Below are 24,627 nucleotides of genomic sequence, written 5' to 3'. Positions count from 1 at the left end.
AGGTAGAGGTTGCCAGAAGGGATTTTCCACTATAGCATAAAGAAAGGAGGGATTTATATAAACTTGAAATGTATAAACTCCTTATGAAAGAGAAATGGAAATATTTGGCACTAGGGAGCTATAAATACGGAGAACTGATAATGTTATTTAAAAAAACATAAGCCTGAACACATTACAGTTGAGTAACACTGTAGTTTATAGAGTAGCCAGTGTTCCACGTCATTTGAACATTACATCGAGATGAATCAGCTTTTCCTGCTCGGCTAACAGTTCTCATTCATTTCCTTCAAGAGCAGGTTAAAAGCATCAAGCATTAACAAGGATTTTCTCCTTTTTTAAAAAACATGTTTATCTAAAAGTCTGTTTTAAAAAAGATACCATATTTGGTTAACTCCTGGGGTATAGTATAAAATATCTACACATTATTTAGAGTAAATATAGTAGGCTGATTGAAGGAACCAATCAAGGGAACCAGAGAATTTCTTTTGTAGAAATGACCTGTGTAATCCTCTCTTAAAAACATGATTTTGAAGTGTATTCAAGATGCCAGAAGGATACCACATTCTACAAGCATTACAGATTTTTACAAATGAGGATTCTATCATTTAATTATTACTTTGGGTTGGAATTAGTTAGGAAGGCTGGTGGGTTAAGACAATGGCAAACAAAGAGCTGAATATTATCCAACTCTGTGAATTTTTGAGATATTCGTTAAAATACATAAAACCAGAAAAACTGGGCATGACAATTTAAAGGAAAGAGACAGCCATATGCTGAAAGGTAGAGAAGAGGGATTCGGTGAGGGCAAAAGAGGTGCACCAATGGGAATTGAAATACACATTTTTAAATGCTCTAGAGCATACACTCCACCTTAGGAAAACAGTACATACATTAACAATAGCTAACATTTATAGACCCCTTCATATGTTCCACCATTCTGCTGGACTCTAAGAAGGCTGGAAATTTGTTTTTAATGTTTTATTTTTGAGAAAGAGAGAGAGAGAAAGAGATAGTGTGAGCAGGGGAGGGTCAGAGAGAGAGGGAGACAGAATCTGAAGACAGGCTCCAGGCTCTGAGCTGTCAGCACAGAGCCCGACGCGGGGCTCGAACACACAAACCATGAGATCATGACCTGAGCTGAAGCCGGATGCTCAACCGACTGAGCCACCCAGGCGCCCCACGGCTGGAAAATTTCTGACTCCCTCTTCAAATATCTGCCCCAAAGTCTAAGATACAAAGATCAGAAAAAAGAGTTCTGAGTCCCTTATTGGAAAAAAAACTGATCCCTCCATTCCCACCACTCCCCACTTCTCAAGCTCCTTGCCGTCAAAACCCAGCGGAGACTGGGCTAGAGGAATATTCCCATGCAGCATTACCACTTCAGCCCAATGGTTCCTCAGGAAACACACTGGTACATAGAAGCCAGAAGAACCCAGAGAGGACCACAGGCTGGTGTCTGGTCTTTGTATCTTCTTGTATAAAGAAGTATTGCAGGTCCCTCTAATTATCTGTCAGAGGCAGAAGCTCTGACTGTGAACACAATCTCTTCCCAGGCCAGCAAACGAATGCCTGCTGCCCCAGGGACACAGGCTGGGTCTGGGTCAGGGATGTGTGCCAGAGACTGGCTTACAGGTTCTAGGTATGAAGGGGTGATACTGACAGTGCCTAGTGGAGAGTGACAATCACTAAGGAGTCCCTACAAGCCTCTGTTAGCAAATATGGAGTCTGGACAGACCTTTCCCTGTATAATGAGAAAAGAAATGGAAAAATGAGACCTTTGAAAAGATTCTACAGCACAAGAAAAGAATAAGCACTGTCTTGAGACTTCATGGCAAACCTATCTCTAAAAAACACTTCATATAATAAACAAATAACAAACATATAACAAAACAAAATTTTAGAAAATGATTCTTGGCCAGGGGAGGAAGGGGGGTCGTTTCTGAGTGACTCAGTTGGTTAAGCGTCCAACTTCAACTCAGGTGATGATCTCATGGTTTGTGAGTTCAAGCCCCATGTTGGGGTCTGTGCTGACAGCTTAGAGCCAGGAGCCTGCTTTGGATTCTGTGTCTCCCTCTTCTTCTTTGCTCCTCCCCCACCCCACTCTTTCTTAAAAATAAACATTAAAAAAAAGAAAAATGATACTTGGTATCTACAGATGATGGCAGACATGGTCTCTATGAGATGACAGAGAACAATGAAAATAGACTGTGCTGAATCACAGGCAGAGATTCAAAAAGAAGCCAGAGGAATCAACAAAAGAACTGCAAGAAAGACAAAATGCAATAGCAGAATGAAATGTGCATCCCAGGAAGTGAAGAACAGAATGCCCACTGCAGAATACTGACAGTGATGTACAGAGCACACGTAGGGGAATAGAGCAAAGAGGAAATGGTGAGACAGAGGATGAGTATAAAAACAAGTTCTGTTAAAAGAATTTCACATATCAAGGCGGAAATTAGAACAGGAACAGAAACAATGAAAAGGATACATGTGAAAAGAACATTGCTACTTGAAAAAGACTGACGTCTGAAGACTGAAGAAATTCAAACCATTTTCCAAAAAGAAGGTAATAGGAGTGCTTGGGTGGTTCAGTCGGTTAAGCGTCCAACATCAGCTCAGGTCATGATCTCACGGTTTGTGGGTTCGAGCCCTGCATCAGGTTCTACGCTGACAGCTCAGAACGTGGAGCCTGCTTCAGATTCTGTGTCTCCCTCTCTCTCTGACCCTCCCCTGCTCGCACTGTCTCTCAAAAATAAATTTTTAAAAATTAAAAAAAAATTTTTTTAAAGATAATGAAAAATACTTGTAGCTCAACATTTCTTTACAACGTATTTTAAGCTCAGGTAGAATCGGGAAAGTAGCGACGATATGGGAATGCACCAATGACTGAGAAAGTTAATCCGCCTGCAACTGAATTGTTAACACCTCCATAATAAATCCTATATAGAACAAGAAAGTCTGTTCTGTAGAGTTAATGGTGAAGGCGGGTTTTGTGTTTTCCAATAATGGGCACTGGTTTCATACAACACATGGGTTATTTGCTTCAGTCCCATCCTGAGGGTAACAGGAAAACTATTTTTATATGCAAATGATGAGATGTTTTACCATCAACTAGGACCAAGAGATACCAATTGCCATGGAAGAGAAGCAGACACTTAAACCAGAAGGTAAATGACAGGTCAGAGATGTGATGCAAGAAGGTGCTTGTAATTGATCTCAATAAAAGAAACATCAATGAGAGGAGGCTGGCCTAAGGAGCCTGGACAATCTCCAAGTATCCCGGAGGTAGGCACGGGAAGAGGCAGGGAAGAAGGTACTGAACCTCTAAGCACCACGAACATCCAGAGGGACTCAGGAACCATAATTAGGTGACAACACAAACCCTCAAATTTTGATCCAGAAATTTTGGTTGCCTCGCTTCTCTATCATCAGGATTTTTGCAGCATAGCATATTTGTAATTAGCCCATGCTTTTTAAGAAGCCAATGAATATTCAGATAGTCCTCATTTACTTTCTTTCTCAGAGCAAAGTGGTCGAAGCTTTAAAAGGATGTTCGTACCTTCACAGAAATATTTTTAAATCATGTCTATGTCATTGTTCCTGTTTCCTAAGAAATATACTATTGTAACTTCACATTGATCTCTGTGAAATTCAAGAAATAGCTAGCGTTACATGCTAGAACCTGAAACACCGGGAAGAATTGCTAATAATGCATTAAAAGGGAAACATAAATACAATGTGCTATGTCTTAAATATAAAATAAAAAGCATTCATCCCAAATCTTAGGTTTAAAGTTCTCTCACTTTTTCCTTCCTAGATCAGTTTCCTCTTTATACACTTATATAGCACCATATTCTCTTCCCTGGTCCTTAGCACAGATGGTGATACATATCTGTATGACTATTGGATTAATGTCTACCTCCTCACCTCGACTGTGAGCTCCTTGAGAGACCATGTACAAACTGTGGATATATTTATCTTGCTTATTTGATAGCACACCAGATTCCATAAGAGAAGCAGTATATATTTGTAGAAAGAATAGATTAAGTGTACATATTTTCAGTCACTGCTAAGCCAAGCAAGTTCCTGCATCCTAAGACCTCCAAAGAACTTTAAGTAAACAACACATCTTGACTTGACACATTAGCTATATGCTTATCAACTTGACATACAAGCCAGGTTTTAAATACTTGAATGGCTTTTTTCACTATGAGTTAATATTCTATCACCGATTATTAAATATAATATAAAAGAAACTAAGAGATAATAAAACAAATTCATAAATGCTAAGGAATTTGTCCATAATAGTCCAAATCTACTTAGCAGAAGTGGAATGAGGACATCGATTTCCTCCTCCCCATCACCACACTCCAACAGTTCTGTCCCTAGACACTGGCTCTTAACCAGAGCCTCTTGATTGCCAAGACTTTGAAAGTAATTGATAGTTTGTAAATAAATATTTTGCCATGCCTCAACGTTTAAAGGAAATCTATAATAAAGAAATTGTTTGCAATACAAATAATCAGAGCAAATTCTCAGACTTCTTATGCAGCTTGTGTTTCAAACCAAAGAGCTAAATATAGTTTATCAAACCCATTACACCTCATCATTCATTTCCATACAAGTTTTTGGCCAGTACCATGCGCCAGGCACCGTTCTACGGCTCTTCAGCAAGGGACATCAGCCTAAGGCCTCCACAGTTCTATGATTAAGAGACAATTGTGTTCCTTCTCTCTTATCATTCGATTACAATTGGGAAAAAGCCATTCCTGGGAAGTAGAGTCCCACAAGATTAAAAAATCTAGTCCTATGACTACTTGATTCAAGCTCTTTGGTCTTTAATCTTCTCATTCTCAGACCCACTCAAAGCAGGTTTTTGTTTGATTGTTTTTTCTTTTCCTTCCTTTTAAGTTGTAAGTTGGAACTTTTGCGGGGAAGGGGGAAAAGAAAAATAACTAATTTCGTATTTTTGATGAGTCTGCTTACCAAGCATAGAAAACTCATTTGCCAGCTAAAGGATTCCAGCAACAGAAATTTCTATCTGATGATGGCATCATGTTTCTAAATGATCTCAGAGTGAGTCAACGTGCCAAATTATTTTCCGTATATTTATTTATATGCTGGAATGTAATCCTAAGGGCTCCAAATAGTCTCTACTCTATGTATAAAATAATAAAACAAAAATGAGATAGAGCATAATAAAATGTGACTAACAGATAATGTAATGCTCCTTTTATTTTTTTTGCAATGCTCCTTTCAAAAAGCAGACAACCATCTCAGATGTTTTAAAATAACCTGAGGGCACCTGGATGGCTCAGTCGGTCAATTAAGCATCCATCTTTGGTTCAGGTCATTGTCTCACAGCTCGTGGGTTCAAGCCCTGTGTCAGGCTCTGTGCCGACAGCTCAGAGCCCGGATCCTGCTTCAGATTCTGTCTCCCTCTCTCTCTACCCATGCCCTCCCCTTCTCAAAAATAAATAAATATTTTAAAATTTTTTAAATAAAATACCCAAACCAACATTATTTGTAGAGAAGAAAGCTGTAATTGGAGAATGCAGAGGGCAAATTAGGAAAAAGGGAAGAAGAGAAAAGAAACAGGCAGAAAATAAATGACATTACGTGGAGGGAAAAGGCATGAGTGATCCAAATGAGAAAACAATGGAAAAGAAAGAAGGTGAACCCACAGGCAATGTCACTTTTTCATCAACAGATATCGACTTGGATGCTCTAATGCTTCTTTAAATGGAAATGATGTTTTTGAATATAAAAACAAAAGCATTCACACATACATACAATTATACACATGCATGCAAGGATGCATACAATTTTAGCCATAAAACCTTTCTATTCCTACAATCTATAGCTATTCTAGACAATCTGAAAGCATAGGCGATAGAGAAGCCTTTAAAAATAATCTCACTTCTCATTTCTTTTCCGCTTGGTTTGGATTTTGTGTTTGTTTGCTCCTCAGGAGGGAGATGGAGCAAGGGAGAAGACAATTATCTATTTTAAAACTGTATTTTCATATACAAGAGACAGACAGAGGAAGTAGGAGGGAAAAATGGTTGGGATTTAAGAGTCAGGTGCGCCAGTTGTATATAAAGTAGGACAATGTAAATGCAGCCCGCTAATACATATGTTGCAAACTTTGAGGTTTTTTTTTAAAAGCTACCTGGATGACTGCCATCGTCTGTTTCTCTACAGCAGCTCCTGCAGTATCTAGAACCAATGACTCTTTTTCTAAAGCAGTGTAACAGCCAGGGAGATCTGTTGTCCCACACAGAAATAAAATCATATCCATAGGACACAGCCATTTGGCCAACTTCGTGTAAACGGTTTGCTCACTAATGTTTCAGTAATAAGAACTCACTTCTAGTCAGCAAACCCTCACATCAGCAGTGTAGCGACCATTAGTCACAGTGAGGACCTGAGGCACAGAGGACTTTCCTCCTGCATCATCCGAGGAAGGCTCAGTTAGATTATTCTAAATTTGGGCCCCACAGGGCGGGAGAAAGTACATTGTTCTGTGTGTGTGTGTCTCCTTGGTTGTATTTCAATACAATGCCACTACCTGCCCAATGAGTGCAATGACTCTTCTGAAAGCTATCTTTAAAAATACCACTCTATTTTGGAGGAAAAATGAATAACAGATTTCTAAAGGGATGTGCTGTAGTCTAAGAAAATCCTAGGGTATCATATAAATTTGGTTTAGAAATTCTAAAGATATTCTATATAAATGTAAGGTGTTCATATAACAGAAAGGACCATATCACTGGATTCTAAAACTTAAAATAATAATAATCACACAAGGAATTATTGGCAACTCTCTGTTAAGTAGAATATTTGAAGAACCAAAACACCATTTTTCTCATCCATAGAGGGAATTTCATTAATTTGTGGTTATTGTACATATGTTATTTCTATCAGATTTTAGAATATTCTGTAAGGCTTGTCGTAAAAATATGATCAGTAGGTTCTAGTGAGCAAATTAAACTTTTTGGCAAACATGATCAAATTAGGAATAACACAAATTGAAATTGTTCCCTAAAAGGGTTAGATACCTTTTGATGCATTAACATAAAAACCACTTTTCCTTCTGCATAATCATGCCTTTCTGATAATGATTACCTGCATGCAAGTTGTTCCCTGTCAGTAATGATTTGTTTTGAGCTTTGCTTCCCAAGGGCATTCACATCTACATGTACTGACTTGTTAGATTACTTTGTGCATGACAAGAGATGCATAGCTGAGCGGGCTTATTAAAATGCACACCATTCTCAGTTCTCCATAACAAATGATGTCCCTGGCACTTTTAACATACTCAACGGACAGATGAACTCATGAGGTTAAATCTTTAGCCTCCTTCCAAAGATCTGTGAATAAGTAGCTACTCTAAGGCTTAATGCAGTACCAAACATTGATGTTGAAATTCTAATTTTAATGGGGAAAAAAATGTAGCTATTCCCTGCTTGGCATTATGTAGATAAAACACTCATGAACTTGACTTTTGAAATACTCTCCATGCAGGTGTTTGGCGCTGTGCAAACATGGTTAAGTTTTGTGTGATATGGTGTGTCGGCAAGGTAAAGACAGATGGGAAAAGCCAAGGGCCGAGAATTCCCACTGGGAAATCACCCTAAGTGTCACAAAGCTGTGCATCTTCCCCTAAAATTAATCCTAGCAGATGGGACAGGCAGATTTGCTAAACTAAATTCTTTCATTGATATTTTACAAGCTGGATTAAAAACTATTTTAAGCTAAACCAAGAACAGGACAATTCTCTTCTACACGTCAGTGAGGCAAGTTAGTGAAAAATTCAAGGATACATGGACTATAAAAACTGGAAGGGACTCAGAGGTCACTTATTCCATCCTCTTCCAAAGTGGGTTCTACAGAAATCTAGACCCCTGAGAAAGAGTGGTGGTCAGAGGGACTAATCAAACAGGTTAAGGAAACGTGTGGTTATACAAAACTAAACAAGTTTATTTACACACAGCCACACACTTTTTGACTCTTGAAAAATAAGATCTCGTGTGTCCTGCTTCCCAGACGTGCCCCACCACGGGCTCCTTCCCCACTGACCATCTATTGTTTTACACAACCAACGGCTGCCAGAACAAAGTTCCAGATATCCTCATCTAGTCTAAACCCTTTATGCTGTAAAAGAGGAAAGGCTTCCCAGCAACTTCTCAGGGAGCTACTCCAGCAACAATAGTCTCACTGCCCCAGAGCAGCAGCATGAGGTCAGGCTTCGAGAACCCTCTAGAGAGCGGGAAGTGCTGGGGAAGAGCTCACAACAGACATTTCTTCACTGCTTCCCTGGATATGGGACCAACTGAATCGGGCGCTTTCCATCTCCAAAGTGTCCATTCTAGCCTTTGGGCAGTGAACCAATTACCACACATTTATGTTCATAAAATGTTTTGCTTCATGGTCTCTCCCAAGTGTCCCCAGAGTCTACCAATGGACAATTTCCCAGCACTCAAAAATGAAGACAATCTTGAAATCCAGCCTTTACATTCAGTTCAGCAGTTTTGCTCTCACACGCTTTCAGAGGAGGTAAATTCTTAAAAGAGCCATTCAATCACTTCATAATTAAAGGGTTTATCTTAAAATGTAGCACCATACTACAGAATAATTCAGTTTGGGTCCAAAATTCCTTTATCACAAAGAGAATGCTATACATCAGATCTGTTGTATTTATGCATCTGTTTGTATAGGTAATATGATTTTGTGCATATTTTTATGCATGTGTCTGGTTTTAAACAGCCAAAAACAAACAGCATTTACAGAAGGATCCTTCTGCAAAATTCTCATTTGACACATACTATACAGTGACTTGTTCCGTTAGTTCTCTTGTTTCCATGCACAGTTGTAAATAACTCCCAGGCCAGGATTACTTATAAATATCCTTAGGACCTACAGAGCCAGAAACTGAAACCATGTCTTACCCCAGGACCTACTACATAATTATATGACCACAGGCTACTCATAATAGGACACCTTCAAAACGATACACCATAGGCTGTGCAAAGATGATCTTCTTTCCAGTGGACTGGACTATGATCGGGAGTCCCTCCCTGCCTCGTTTTCTTCCCACATCCCTCTAGCGCTTGGTCACAAACATGAAAAAGGGAGGAGTTCCAACAAACAGCGTTCACCCCTGTTTCTCTAGTCTTGAATAGACATTAAAACTCCAGGAGAGTTTAGATGGCAGAAAACAACTGCTCCAAGTTGCTGAGGGGCCTCGCACCTAGAAAATGTTGGCTTGGGCTGCAAAATGTAGGACATCTTCACTTTTACTGCTCTCGAGTTACCTTACGGATATGTTAACACTTGCATGAACTAACATTTCAGGAACAGAAAAGCAACATCTCTAAGGAACGGTGTCTTTGGGGCAAGGTACGCTGGGAATGCAATGCTCCCTCCGGGCAGTAGCTATTCCTTCCCCCAGACCCTCCCTGTGAGAGGCAAACAAGGAAGCTGTGAGTCTGGTCCAAAATGCTCAGTTGTGGCTCATTTAACTGAGAGCCTCCAGTGACAACCTGTTTGAGAAAGAAAGGGCTGGTAAAGGGCAGGCTTGGAGAACCTTCCAAACCAAGGCAGTCCTACAGGTCGTTCATATTTTATCTGAACCCCTCAGGAAATTAATCCCAGAGAGCAATTTTTAGAGGCAACCTCAAATGGAGTCTTTAAAATGAGGTGCGCGAGAAGGAGACACATTTGGTGAACCAGCTGCCCTAGGCTTGGAGTGGTTATTTTTAATTAGGTAATTTTATGTTTAAATCGCATTTGTAGCCTCTTGTTGGGTTTCGTGTGAGCAGACCTCTCCGCAATCCTCACCATAGGCAGGTCTTTACCATAGGCTGGAAAGCTTTGTCAAAATAACATTATTTTCATCTTGTGTTTATGTTAATTTCTACAGTCCCTGTGGTCCCTTTTCAAGTGTGCTCCCCCCAGAGGGGCTTCTTACATTCTCACATTTCTCTAGGACCAAGGCAATCTGACTTCACCCGCAATAGAAATTACCCTTAGACCACAGAGAGCAAACAAAAGGCGTAAGCCCTGGAGTATGATGTTTGAGGACACGGGACGGTTGCCTGGGTAACGTTTAATTAGCTCCGGGTTGGCCGGGGCGGGGGTGCTGGTACCTGGGTAACCTTTGTCATTAAGACTGAATCTGCGGCTGAACAAACCACAGTGCTTGTTAGGATCTCCATTCTTACCCGTCTTCTGCAGGAATTGGAGTAAAACTCCTTCCTTTTCCCTCTCCTCTTTCTCTCTCTCTCTGTATGTGTCTGTTTCTTTCAGACACACAGTTTGTAAACTAAGAAAACACTCTCTGTTAGTGTTTTTTTAAAGCTGTTAATGACTTATTTTCCCAAGTAAATCATAAACAGTGGAATACCTCATTCTTCCAAACATCTCTTAACAATTTCATGCTTATTGACAAGCACTCAAAAACACGACTTGACATTTATTTAAAGAAATCTATTAGTTCATACTTTATTCCTCATCTTCCACCATTATTTCCAGCATGCGCTCATACATGCCGAACAAAATACCCTAGAGGAAAAAAATGCAAAATGAGGCAAAAAAAAAAAAAAAAGTCAAGGGACTGGAGTTGCTTAGTAGTTTTAGGACATTACTGCTTTAAAAAAAAGAAAGAAAGAAAGAAAGAAAAACAAACAAAACGACAACAATAAAACTCTACTAGCAAAAACCACGGGCTTTCTTTGCTCTCTGGAAGTGAAGACAAAAGCACTGACATTCACCATGAGATGCTGTCCTTGGTTGGCAATGTTAACAGCTGCTCTGAAATCCACTTAGTTGGATTTAATGGCGGGTTATTGACATTCCCCAAAATGGCTACTGGGCCCAGGCAGCCAATTTTCTGCCACCTTCCTGCCTATGCATATCTGTGCTGAGTGGTTTCACGGTGCCCATTAGGAACCGCTTCAAAACCATTACAGTCGGCAGAGTAAAACATCCCTTTTACTCTAAAAAAAAAAGCGAGATGAATAGGTATTTCCAGGGTGGTCTGAATGAGCCATCATTAAGAACCCTGAGGAATAAAGGCACATGAACATGGCAATCAAACAGGATTTTATTCCCCTCTGTTGGCCACACTTCCACCAGAAAAAAAACCACACTAGCGTGTGAAGATATGCGAACATAACACATCCCCAAATTGCAAAGCTGAGCAAAATATAAACCTTGCAGGAGTTACCTTGTGTTGCATACACTACAAAATTCTGGCTTTTCCCAAAAAGTTTGACCCTTTCACTGTATCAAATAAATGCAGATGGGGGGCCGGCTGTTCGATGATCCGTGTTCTGGGAGACTAGTGAATAGGAGCCGTGGGGCAGCAGCTGGCAGAGGAGGGGCTGCCAGTTCTCCACCAACCACAACCGGGTGGGAAGGCTGGGGGGGGGGGGGGGGGGGAACAGCAGGAGAAAGGCCAGTGGTTTGCATTAAAATGGGAGTTCCCTTCCCAGCGCACACACTGACCTCAATGGATGTTAAACAGAGGTCTGGTCGCTTCAACAAAATAAGACTCTCTGTGGTTTGCTTCTCATACCATGGTTCCTCCCATAACCTTGGATGAGGGCACCATGAGAAAAGACAAGACCTGCGGGTCTGTGGGCAAGTGCTTGCACCTCTGCGTGTGCAACGTGAGAGAGAAAGAGAGAAAAGGAAGATGAAGCATTTGCTTTCCCTCTGAAATCACAGGTTCCCTGAGGGTTAAGTCAGCCTCCTGAATACAATTAAATACGTATATTTGTGTGCTTTATTGTTTAAAGGTTGGGAACGGGGCTGAAAACACATTCATTACTCACTGTCCTAGAGCAGTTGACGCATTCTAGGCACATACAATTACACTATAATTCCGTACAATGACAGACTAAACATACAAGTCTAGACCGAGTGAGATGGCAACTAAAAATATTCTCAGGCCTCTTGGAAGAGCATTTTAGCATTTTCTTATCATTCTCCTGGCAAATATTGAAAAACCCTTGCCTCATTAATGTCAAAGGGGGTAGAGGATTCGCATGACTTCAATTCAAAAGGCTGGATTTTAATTCTCCATCAGACCCAATCTAGAGGCCAGATATTTTTAGCAGTCACGCAGCACAAACCTAAGCATGCTCAGCCACGATTTCTCTGCCAGAGAGAAGGTTCTTAAGCAGAACCACCCAAACACATCTGCATGAAGATCTTTGCAATCTTGGGATCTAGGAATTTTAAAACTACTGACAAAAGGTAAATATGCCGAGGACTTACTACTTATCCAATTGACTAAGAAAATAAACCACCTGAGATCTCGGCTTCTTAAAAATGGCAAAGGCTATGGTCACTCGTTGACTGGAGAGAGTAGGAGAGAGAACCAAGCGGTTGAGTGAAGGGAAAGGAGTTACCCACAGATGAGGTATTGCAGCCAGAAAGCACACTAGCGCCCCCGCCCACATTAGCACCTTGGCATCGGCACCAACAACTCTTTTACAAATGGTCTCCAGCACTGCCCAAAGGTTCTATGACACCAGCACCTTCACGCATTGCCTCCCTTTTGCTCTCATGCTCAAAGGTCCTCCTAAGCTTAGTCCTACCACGTTATGCCCCTGACCCATAACCAGCAGCTTTGGGTCTTCTGATAAGATGAAGGCAATTGTTTCTCTGAAAAACATCTTTGATACAAATTTTAATATTATTACAAAAAGGAGCCACTATCTTGGGCCAGTTTTTCCCAGAGATAATAATAATCAGCAAATACACAAGTCAAATAGATTTTCAACAAAAGAGACAATTTTAACACTAACCTAATTTTGCCATGTGACAAGCACTGTTTCAAGATCTTCACATGCATTAACTCACTGGATCCTCATGAAGATTCTAGGAGGTAGAAGTAACTGTCCCTGTTTTACAGACACTTAAAGGAAGGTTCAGAATGATTAAATAACTTGCCCAAGATCCTACAGCAAAGAAATGTCAGAGACAGGATCAAAACTCAGGTTGGTAAGGGGCTCCTGGGTGGCTCAGTCATTTAAGTGTCCGACGCTTAGTTTCGGCTCAGATCATGATCTCACAGTACTCGTGAGTTTGAGCCCTAGATCAGGCTCTGCACTGACAGTACAGAGCCTACTTGGGATTCTCTCTCTCCCTCTCTCTCTCTCTCTCTCTGCCCCTCCCCTACTAGTGCACATGGCTTGTGCGTGCTCTCGCTCTCTCAAAATGAATAAATAAACTTAAAAAAAAAAAACTTGGGTAAGTTAGCTCCAGAATCTAATTATTATTATTACTCTTAATCATTATGCTGTTGCTAGTGAGAATTTGGGTTATCAAATTGTTAAAACTATTTTGACAGGTAGATCAAAGTGGCAAATGATGGAAAAAAGAAAACTGATACTAATTTTCAGTCGGGTGTCCCTTGCCTTGGGATGAAATTGTACTTGTCTGCTGAGGTTTTTTTTTCAGCTTTTTAATTTTTATTTTTATTTATTTTGGAAGAAAGAGCAATCAGAGGAAGGGCAGAGAGAGAAAGGAAGACAGAAACCCAAGCAGGCTTTGCGCTGTCAGCACAAAATCCAATGTGGGGCCTGAACTCAAGATCATGGCCTCAGCCCAAATCAAGAGTTGGCTTAACTGACTGAGCCACCCAGGTGCCCTTTGTGTGCGGTTTTAAAATAATGTCTGTCCAACACAGATAATCCTGAGGTATTTCTTGTAACTCCTAGGAGATATCCTCTTCTATTATTATAAAAGATCTAAAGTGAGACTAGGCAAAAAAGCAACTAAGAATAGAGAGTGACATAAATTCATACAGCACAGTAAGTCTAGCTCTACTCTTACGGTGGGACTTACAAAAATGATTCTCACGCAACATGATTAAGGTACAAAATACAAGCCATAAGATAAAAATTTTTTAAAAATTTAGTATTTATTCATAAATATAAGGAAACAAGACAATCCCCCTATTTTGAAAAGACTCAATTGTTGCACTTTACTTGAGTAAAAAACTGGAGAGCACGCATGATGGACCACCTAACGTTTTCTCTCAAGACACCTAGTCTTGCTTGACCCCAGCGTAGATGTGGCCAAGACTGGCCTCACAATAGGGTGACGCAGCAGACCTGCCCCGGGCACACAGCAGATGGTTACTGAATGTTCTTCAGGCAAGTCAACGCTGCAATGGGTTCCCGAGGGTAAAAGACGACCCAGATGACTGACCATTCCAAGAATGATAGTATATCAGAGCGGGGAGAGCTTAGGGATCCTGTACGCAGCTTTGGGAACTCAGGGAGCCCCTAGCTCACCATTCATACTACATGACTCCCAGCTTTTACAAAGAAAACACTCTCGTTTCAAATTCCTGCTCAAAGGATGTTTGTTCAAGATGACTAAATCTTTCAGAATGGTCTTGAGTTAGCCAAACTGAATTTCTAAATCATAGTTAAAAAACGAATACAAGGGGTAAACTAGTCCCAGAGAATAAATGAGGCTGTGCCACCTGCGTGATCTGTTAGCTGCATCAGAGGCTGTCACCAGTCTTTCACGAGTCATCTCCGATTCTTAAAAACAACAAGGGTATATAACATGAATGTAAAATAGACAAAAACGGCTACCCTCCCTCCTTATCTGTGTCAGTTAAGACAATGAGCATGCTACTGTAACTCTGCTAGCCTAAAAATTATCAGACCAGGGGCGTCTGACTTCAGCTCAGGTCATGAGCTCACGGTCCATGGGTTCGAGCCTCACATTGGGCTCTGTGCTGACAGGTAGGAGCCTGGAGCCTGCTTCAGATGCTGTGTCTCCCTCTCTCTTTGCCCCTCCCCTGCTCATGCTCTGTTTCTCTCTATCTCTCAAATAAATAAATAAATAAAACTTAAGAACCGTTTGGACTTGGCACAGCTCACTGGAGGTTATGCTAGTCTACATGTGACTGCTGGATGTCCCCCTCTCCCAAAAGCAAAAGAGTGACTGTGTTGGTTTTGTCCATCACTCTGTTCACCCACCCTGACCCTATAGTGCCTAGCACACTGTGGGTGCTATTTCAGTACTTTGTAACTGACTGACTGACTGGCTTTATTTTTTTTAATGAATGCATCCTTCATCGTGTTCCCTGCCTCTGGTTAACTTAGAATCTTGAAACTAAATGTAGAGGTTCAGCTGGCTCTATTTTAGGAGCCCTGAGATACAGACATTAGCTCCTACAGAATTTCAGTGAGTGGGGAAGAGACCACTAGACCCAGACCCACTTAAAAACAGACTTCAAATTTCCCTTCAAAGCTTTCTAGTTTGTTCAGGAAAAGCTAAGGGCTTCCCTGGGTCTAAGCCAATGATCATCCTTTGATGTCTACTCACCCCAATTTTGCATCCATGTCCTCTAACGTAACATCTCTTCTCTGTAAAACACGCTCACTTACCTGAAACGGAATGTGACTTGTGCTTTCATCATCTATTATCTTGGTTAAAAATCTTCAGGCCACTCTGAACGCTCCCCACACAAGGGCAAACTCCAGTAACTCTGTTCTAGATATTTAGTCCTCAGTGGGGAGGCCCAGCCCTGCACCTTGCACTCTTAGGCTTACCAAGGTCATAATGCCCACCCTTTCTGGAGTCGGCAAGAACGGGAGGACTGCTACTTGTCCAGAGGCCCATCTCTAGACAGTGTCTAGCACGGCACTGACACAACGAGGTAAGTAACTGATCCTTACTCAGGCGTAGCAGGAAAAGGAGGGAGAATAGGGTACACTGGGCTAAAGTGGTGATTTGGAGAACCTGACCTTTCTAGTCCACAAAACTAATCTTAGATCTTTGGTATGAAAATGGTAACTTCTTCAGTGCTTCTTGTAGCCTTTCATTTTGGAATACACAGCTGTCATTCCACAGAGCTGATCCAAGGATGAATGAACACAATGGCAATCACATGATTTGCTTACCAAAATCAATTAACTTTACCAACAGTTATAGAACAAAGCCAGAAAATCTACAGAGAAAAAAACTAGAACTTGCCTTTTACATTTTGAAACATACTTGTTGAAAAGGGTACTGCTCTTATTTTTATTTTTGCGAGATATTTTTAAAAGTTATGGAGATGTGCAAGACATAATACGACACAATAATGCAAGAACCAACCACATACTGTACCTTTACTTCGGCAAATCATGTGCTGTCTGAAAGTCTCTGGATCATTCTCTGTTTTTTTCCCTCACAGCAAAGTTACTTAAAAGCTGGTTTTTCACATGGCTTTGTGGCAAGTTAGCTTTTAATGAACCAGTTCCCCGCTATGTATTTCTTAGCACATTGACTCAATTCCACACTTGGAATCAACAATTCACTTGGACAACTGAAATGTATGGGATTTTATTCTAATACCACAAAGCGGAGAAGGGGGACAGTCTCATGTGTGATTCATGAAGCGATGACATTCTAGAATGGTTTCAAATCTTGCTATGTCCAAGGCTAATGGAATATGATGTAATCAAAGGGGGGAAAAAAGGCTGAACCCCATTCCTGATTTTATATCAATGCCAATAAAATTAGCAATCATTTAACGGAATCACGCAGACAGTAAAGAGTGTTTGCCGCTTTACATAAAACTTAGGTGACATCCAAGAAATATAACGCAATACAGTTGTCTATGATAGACAGATCAATGGCAGAGCTTTTGAGAAACCCAAGTTTGGAGGTTCGGGTCTTTATGGTCCAGCACCTCTGCTCATAATCCTCAAAGGTGACCAAGAGCGAGACTGATGGGTCACTCTCCCAAGAGGCAGATAACATGGGCGAGTCTCACTATATCCCCAGGCTTAGAGGCACAGGTCAGAGCACATCCCTAGTGAGGCAGCTGGCTATTTGTAGCCTTTCTACATATAACAGATGTTTGTGTCCTTACCTTTACTCTGTAGAATTCTTTGCCACCTCTGAAAGAAAGGCTATTTTAACAACAGTTTGGAATTTCAGACTCTTTTACCGCACCAAGAAAAGTGGGTGATAATGGAATGATGAGTTATACTTCATTTTGAAATGGAAGACGTTTCCATTTTCTAGGGAGGGAAAGAGGTGGTGGCATGAGCTGGGAGGGGCATCCAATATATATTCATAGATTTATTTGAATAAAATTAACACTTAAATAGTTTGCAATCCCTTGAAGTCACAGAGTGCCGTGGGATAGAAAAGAAATGTACCCCAGAACTTTAAAACTTTACACTAAGAATCTGCAAAATAGATAACCCACACAGTGATAACTTAGAATTGATTTTCTTAAAATGTTGTTTCTGGCTAACCTTTCGATAATAACAAATACAAAGAAAATTTTGTATTTGTATAAGGAAGTCTTTTTGATGCCCCAGGCAAAGCCTTCCAGTCATCTGCAGATTCCCTGGCCCTTTCCAAGTCTAGGCTGACTAATACTGAACCACAGCCTCACCTGGGACTTCAGGAGAAAATCTCGCAGAGTGTCGAGATACAAAAAGTTTCAGTTCCTGGTCCAGGTTGCATTCAATCAGGTTTGTGTCCCATGATCGGATTCCTAAGGAGGGAAAGGAAGAGAATTGACAGAGGTCCAGTTAGTCATTTCAGAGCGGTTTGGAAAACATCACTGTGACATTTCTCAGGCTGTAAGGGAGGATGTGGAAACTTCTTTTCTGAAGAGCTTGCTGGCTCGCAGTGGATGCCCACAAAAAGAGAGGGCCGGGGAGGTCTCTGTACTAGGCCACAAGAGAGGGATAACTAGCAGTGTGGATTGAACTTGTGCCCCTCATAAAACGTAAATGCAGCTTTTCTGGGAGGGTAGAGAAAACAGTTATTAGGAAAATGACAGGGTTTACTAGGGAGGGAATGAATAGAAAGGACAGGAAGATGGTAAGTTCTGTAGCAGCTAAGAGGCCAGCGGATCGGCTAGATCATCCCTACCTTTCCCATGGTCCCCTTGTAGGTAGCAAGAAAACGTAGAACAGGGTGTGGGGAAGTGGGCATGCAAGTCCAGGCCTTTGTTTTTCAAATGGTATGTTCTGCGGCGTGCATATGCATTTTGTGTGCATGTATGGTTTCTTTTCTTTACCCACCTCCTTTTGACCTGAATTTCCCAACTCCCAGATATTAATCCAAACTTTCTGTGATGTTTCATAAGACTTGATCTCAGTCTTAAAGACTTCACCTCTCTGCCCGCTCTGCCATGTACTTTATCGGACAAGCTTAGCAGAATAGTTCTTTCTTTCACAATTGTTAATTGTACTGAATTTTCCTACCCGGAGGCAAAAAACAAAATGTGGCAACACTTTACACTTTAGAAAAGTTAGTTCTACAGAGTCAGGGGCCACAAACTGTCTATTCCTTTCACTAGGCTGGAAGCTGGGGTCAAAGGAACTTAGGCGACTGCCTCCTTCATCTCCTCCTCCTGCTCCTGTCGTTCTGAAGTGGGGGACTAGAGGGGGGACCCAGAGGACACAGAACAAGGGAGAACTGGGGAGCAAGCCAGGGAAAACTGGGAAACCACAAAACTCTGGAATGTGTTTGTTTGTTTTTATGTATTTTTATACATTCCCAAATAGGTAGCCCATAGCAGAGCCATTATGTACGATCCATGATTGTACCCTTGCATGGAGCACCTTCAATTGCCAGGAACAAACCTCCGGGACAACAGTCACTTACTGCAAACCTACTAGGAGCAGGGGCTTGACCCTCTAGGTAAAATACAGCTGGTGACCTATCTCTAAATAAATACCAGGTCATTTAATCATTTTTGCTGGTCATTAGTCATTCAAACAGACTTGGGGGTATAAATGGCAGTGCATTATTTAAACACCTGTAAATCCTTAATGCCTATCTGTATTTACCACCATTTATATCTTGTTTGGTCTTCTTACCTTGCAAAGAAACAAAAATATATGTGTGTGTGTGTGTGTGTGTGTGTATATACATATACACATACGCATGCATGCATATATGTTTATGTATATGTGTGTCTTGTATTCATATAAATGTATCACACAAAGATTCTGCAAACTCACTTGACTATACAACTAGACTATCTCCAGATTACACACCAAACACCTTTCGACTCTGAGGAATATTTCCATACATGGATGTCCATTAAGTAGAGGCAGACATTTATCATACAGTAAATGGGATGAATTCAGGTGTGGAAGAGTTAACATTCCTAAAGAGAGGCTAAATTAAAAGGGAGAATTTTATGGGTCTCCCTGGAAACATCAACAGCCTCAGCTTGCATTTGTGCTAATGGAGGATTTAAATTTTAACAAGAAAGGCATGTTGAGATTTTGCAGATCTTTTTAGTGCAGAAATGATAAATGGGTTCTTTTTGTTTCACAGAAAGCTTGACAGGTTGAGCAGCCAGAATTCATTAGAATATTTTACTTCAATGTATACACTATATACTCGGCTAGTATGAACAACCATCTAGCTCCTGAGCTGCTTAATTAGTAATTGTTAAATGGATTCTCTGTGCTCCAGGTCTGAGCTCCACTTTGTCTCCCGGCTTGTCAAGCTGGGTCACTAAGTTAATAAGGAGACATATGTATTTAAATTAAATTCATATGATTCTTCTGCCTTTGTCCTGTGTTATGTCCAAATTGCTATGTCATTTGAATGACTTCATCTTAGGTTTTAGGTAGACTTGCTCTTACATTGTTATTTGCCATTTTCCCTTTGGCTTCAATTAACTTGTCATGACACGTGCAATTAAACGTTTGCTTGGCATTCATAAACGCCTAGCTGTATGATTTGTAATGCAGCAAGGAAAAAAATACAAAACAGAAAGACCACTTAAAAATTAATTTTTAAATTACGCTAGGAAACAGCTGATAAAAATAATATGTCTCATGTTTTTTAACGCTAATGAAAGAAAAACTTAAGGGTTCTCTTTTCAAGGGAGCAATTTCCAGCCATATTATGCCGTAACAATGCCTAAGTCACTACTACCACTTAGAAAACAAAGGCTACAATGGATTTGCAGGTTATTTTAATTAGAAAGGAAAATTTGGGAACAAGGCCACTTTCTATCCCAATTTTAGAAATAATATACTTTGTAATCACTCTGTACCTTCTACTGGATAATACTAGTAAAAAGAAACAGTATTTCTGATAGAAGGTTCATATTGCATTCAGTAGGTTTGTATATCTTCTCTCTGTGCCTATTAGGAAGCCAACAGTGGGCCCTCTCAAGCCCATAGGACAGAAAAACATCTTCTTTGGCTCTTGCCACATTCTTCTGTCTCTGAATTCCTGGCGGGAGGGCTAGGAGGGTGCTGATAAAGAGGGTTAGAAGAGGCTTTCGGAAGCAAGTCATCCTGGTCTCTCATGGATATTAGAGGCCAAGATCAATTCCTAGCCTTTTTTATAACTATGCCCCCAAATGCTCCAGGTCAAACTTCCCTGGGCCTTTGCATCCCCTGCACTCTATGAAGACTGCGCCCCTTGCTGGCTTACCTAGGTTGGGGCAGAACAGAACAACTACCAAATGGAGGTCAACCTCCATTTATTAAACTTCTGGGGCCAGAGGACATCTGTCATGCCTAGGAAGTTGGCCTATGGCTAAGCATCCTGAGAACTCTCCCACCTAATCCAGGGCTGTTGCCCAAGCACGGAACAGGGTGCCACCGCGGTCTTCAGGCCAGTCCTCCAGCCTAGGTAACTGGGTGTGACAAAGGATCTTTCCATCTCAGTTCTCTGAATCCAGGGGAGAGCAGTGCACAAAGGGGAGGCTAACGTGCACATAAAACTTACAGATGGAAAAGGAAAAAATGAAAAGGTTGTGTGTGTCGTGCTGGGGGTGGGGGTATTCATTAATGGACAAGGCAGGGTGAACAATGAGGAACCGCTTGCCTTTACTTATACAGGTTGTATCTTGTCACGCTAGCAATCGTGCAAGCATTTCACATCATTATTTAATAAAGCCAATACTTTTTAAAAAGCACCACGTAAAGATTAAAATCTGCATTCCTAAAAGAGACAATAAATTGGAAAAAAACAACAAAATGACCATTCATTACATGTTGAAATGGCACATAAGTTCTATCTGACCGTTATTTGGGACTTTGAAAGCAGATTTTCTTTCTATTAACTTTTTATTTGATCCCTCTGATCCATAGGCTTTTGAATATTTTTTGCTAGTACCTAAATGATTAACCTAACTGTAAGATTCTGTTTGTAAAACTATGCTCTAAAGTGACTGGAAGGCTGATTTGAATCATAAACTAAAGAAACACAATTTTTAAAGAAAGAGATAATAAATTCAAGGTTTATTTCTCAAAGGTTTCCTTTTTTTTTTCCCTTGACCGAACTTTCAATTGGCTTTTTTCTTTTTTTAAAGTCAACAACTTAAAAAAAAAATAAAGTCAACAACTTGATGTTCACAATATATATGTTGGGTATAATGCAGACAATATCTCTCATCGAGGTCATCATTTCAAAGCATTGGTGATAAATCATGTAGGTCTTCTCATAGCATCTCACATTGGAAACAAAAGAAGTGACTTGTGACTATTATTAGTCTAAAAGAATTTATTTTAAAAAGTAAGCCTTTAGAGAAGATTAAGCATGAATCATCAGTCTAATGACCTTAAGTTTGGGGACTGGCTTGGATTTCTGCGTGGATCACAGAACCCTTACTACATAATACCAATTAAGCAGGACAAGCAGAAATCCACCTGCCTTTTGACTTTGAAAAGCATAAAGATGAACATAATAAATTTAACACCCTACAACATTTCTTCTAACCTTCACCATGTGTTGGTTTTTCCTGTTAAAATAAAATGAAAACTAAACCCCAAACGTTTCCTGGGTTCTTAATTCTCTCAGCCACCTTGAACTGAAAACAATCAATAAAATAACATCATCAGCTAAACTTACATCTAAAAATTCAGGGCAGTAGATGTTACACACATATTATCTTTTTATAAACAAATCTTGCTGATTCCCAACATTAACTAGAGGAAAGTTACACTATTGCACAGTAATTGAAAGCACCAAACTGACACCTAGTATGCCTCATGTGTCTTGATTTCTGTAAAACAATACAACGAAGCAGTGAAGACTCCTTTCGCAAGGCTCTAGAATTCAGTTCGCAAGGCGTGGATTCATGTAGTCTATGTTCTAAAATAAACCAGAGAAGTGAGGCTCTGCTAAAAAGGGCGATGGCTATTAAGTCTAAGTTGGGGGCTAATTAGGAAGAGGGTGAAATAGGTGCCCAGGAATGGCACTTGGTGGGAACAACAGTGGTCTGGCATAAAGTGCTGCATATCAAACAAAATGAAGCTAGACCTCGTCCTAGTGTTTCAGACTTGAGAAGAAATGACCAAACCTTACATGGTACATTTTGAATACAGCTGAGAAAATGAGGGACCAGCTCTCTTCCTCGGTTTCAAAATGCATTTCCTAAGCAGACACATCGGGATGTTCAGGCCTGTCAATTTACTGCATTACCACCATCTTCCTACAGATTTATTTTCTAGGCTTCCGAAAGAACGCTCAGTAATCAGATGGTAAAATTCCAAGTCACCAGGGTCTCCAAACCCACAGAACACGAGTGAAGACGAAAGAGGAAAACGGAAGCAAGCGTAACAAATGCTGAACTGCACTGCCAGCCGGCAGGCAGCACACACTCCAAGACGAAACCCCTGGAGCATCTCCATCTTGCTTCACACAAGGCGGCCCACAGGCACCAGCGACAATAGCAGTGGTATCAGAGTGACCTCTGGAGGCGGCCCAGCTGGGATCTGCAGGCGGAGGCAGGCACAGGGAAACAGAGCCAGCCTGCCCTGTGGCTAAGTCATCCCAGCCTGTCTGAAAAGCCAGGGGAACACAGTCCCTTAGTACCGCAAGGCCCTGTAGCTTGAGCTGCATCTGAGATCCCAGGACCCAGGAGAGCAACCTCCAGAGGAAAAGCAGCATCTGTTCGGGCAAGTGAGGAAATGGCTCTGCTCCACCCACACCCCCCACCAGCCCCGCTGGATTGATTGTTCATGTGATCAATGCACCCATTTTGGAGTTTTGTGCAGAAACCTGACCAGATCAGGGAATTACAAATCAGGAAGGCATGGTGATTGAGAAGGGACCAGGAGGCGGCTTCTGGGATTCCAGAAATGTCCGTTTCGCCATTTAGATGACACAGGTGTGTTCATTTTGTGACAATTCACTGAGCTCCTTATCTAGGATTTGTGACTTTTCCTCTCTATGTATTATCTCAATAATTTTTTTTAATTTTAATGTCAAAAAGACAAATCTGAACTTTATCACTGCATGTTAATAGTGTGAAAAGGAGTAAAGATAGCACTTCATAGCAGTACTTGGAGGCATCCTTTTCCTCAAACAGAAGAGGACTGCATAAACCCCTGAGGAACGGGGTACTGAAAGGGTGACCAGCAGAGTAACAAAGCAGAAAGATAACTGTGGTCGAAGGTGACTGCTGAAACACCTCCCTGCATGAGGTGCTGCCCACAAGTGGATGACTACACAAAGACAAGCTGGGAAAAACGGTGTTTGATCTTCCTCTGATGCTAGCCTGCCCTGCACTAGCATCATGACAGGGCCAGAAAAACAGTAGCGGTGCAATGCTGGCACTTCTGTCATTCCGGAATGATGTGACCTTGAGCGGGTTCTCTTACCCGTTTTGCCTCTCTGGGCCCCCATCTCTAAAATGGGGGTGATGGTGTTTCTCCTGGCACCACATCGGGTGGTTATGAAAATCTTATAGATAGCAAAGCACCTCCTAACGGATTATTATTCCCCCGACAATGGTGTGGACAGTAATTGTTTTTAATCCAAAGTCATTGATACATAGAGCAGCCACACCCAAAGTCAGTACATACAAAATTTTCCAAGGAGAAAATGTGCAAACAAACAGATTAAAGGCCTATCTTTTGAAAATGAGGGGGTTTTGAGATGCTCAAATAAGGCATTTCTCTATTGAAATCTCTTATTTTTGAAATTTTTTTTTCGAATGAAACAACACAGCTGCATTCTCCTTTTTTTTTTTTTTTTTAAGCTGAAAGGGAAAAATCAATGCTTTAAAGTTAAACAAAAGAACCAGGTCTGCAACTCCAGTCCCCACCCTGCAGCCTTTTGTTCTGGGGACAAGGAGCCTTTTCCAAATGCAGAGGCAGAAAACAAGCGCTAAATTTTTTCATCGAAAATAAGGTCTTTCTTTCGTCTTGGGAGGGGGGGGGGGGAAGCACCGGGAGCGGAGAGCGAGGGCTGCGTGAACGCCCTTTGTCCGCCTCGGGCTGCCGTAGAGACCGCAGTGCGGACTGCACCACGCCCACCAGCCGGTGTCTCCAGGCAGAAACGCTTCAGCACCACCCTAAGAGAATAGAGCGCGGGGCTGGGGCTGCGCAGGGACCTGACGACCTCTGTCATGGGCTAGGGGAGGTCTGGGACACGCGGGGTGGAGGGGAGGCAAAGGCAGAGACCAGAGCTGCCCGCTCGGGGGGACTTCGAGCCCAACAAAGCCGGGCTGAGGGAGAGGTGGGGGAACGCAGCACCAAGCCCGAGGCCCCGGCGAACCGCGCCCGACGGGGGCGCCGCAGTGCGGGGGGCAGGTGCGGCGAGCAGATGGGGGCACTGCGGCAGCTCGGGTGGGGCTTGGGGGCGGGTCGGTCGGCGCGCCTG

The 24,627-nt window shown here is 41.5% G+C and overlaps 1 protein-coding gene across 1 annotated transcript in view; it reads right to left on the bottom strand.

Moving 5' to 3' along the window:
• Positions 1-24,627, bottom strand: part of MAP1B (microtubule associated protein 1B) — a 94,001-nt gene that overhangs the window by 68,216 nt on the left and 1,158 nt on the right. Inside the window, exon 2 of the mRNA XM_029942409.1 lies at positions 17,429-17,530. Coding sequence (XP_029798269.1) covers positions 17,429-17,530 — 102 coding nt within the window. The remainder of the gene's footprint in view (positions 1-17,428; positions 17,531-24,627) is intronic.

This window comes from Suricata suricatta, chromosome 6, assembly GCF_006229205.1.
Source record: "Suricata suricatta isolate VVHF042 chromosome 6, meerkat_22Aug2017_6uvM2_HiC, whole genome shotgun sequence".
Lineage (NCBI taxonomy): Eukaryota > Metazoa > Chordata > Mammalia > Carnivora > Herpestidae > Suricata > Suricata suricatta.
The sequence above is the reverse complement of the archived record's forward strand: the minus strand, read 5'-3'. Positions and strand labels throughout refer to the sequence as shown.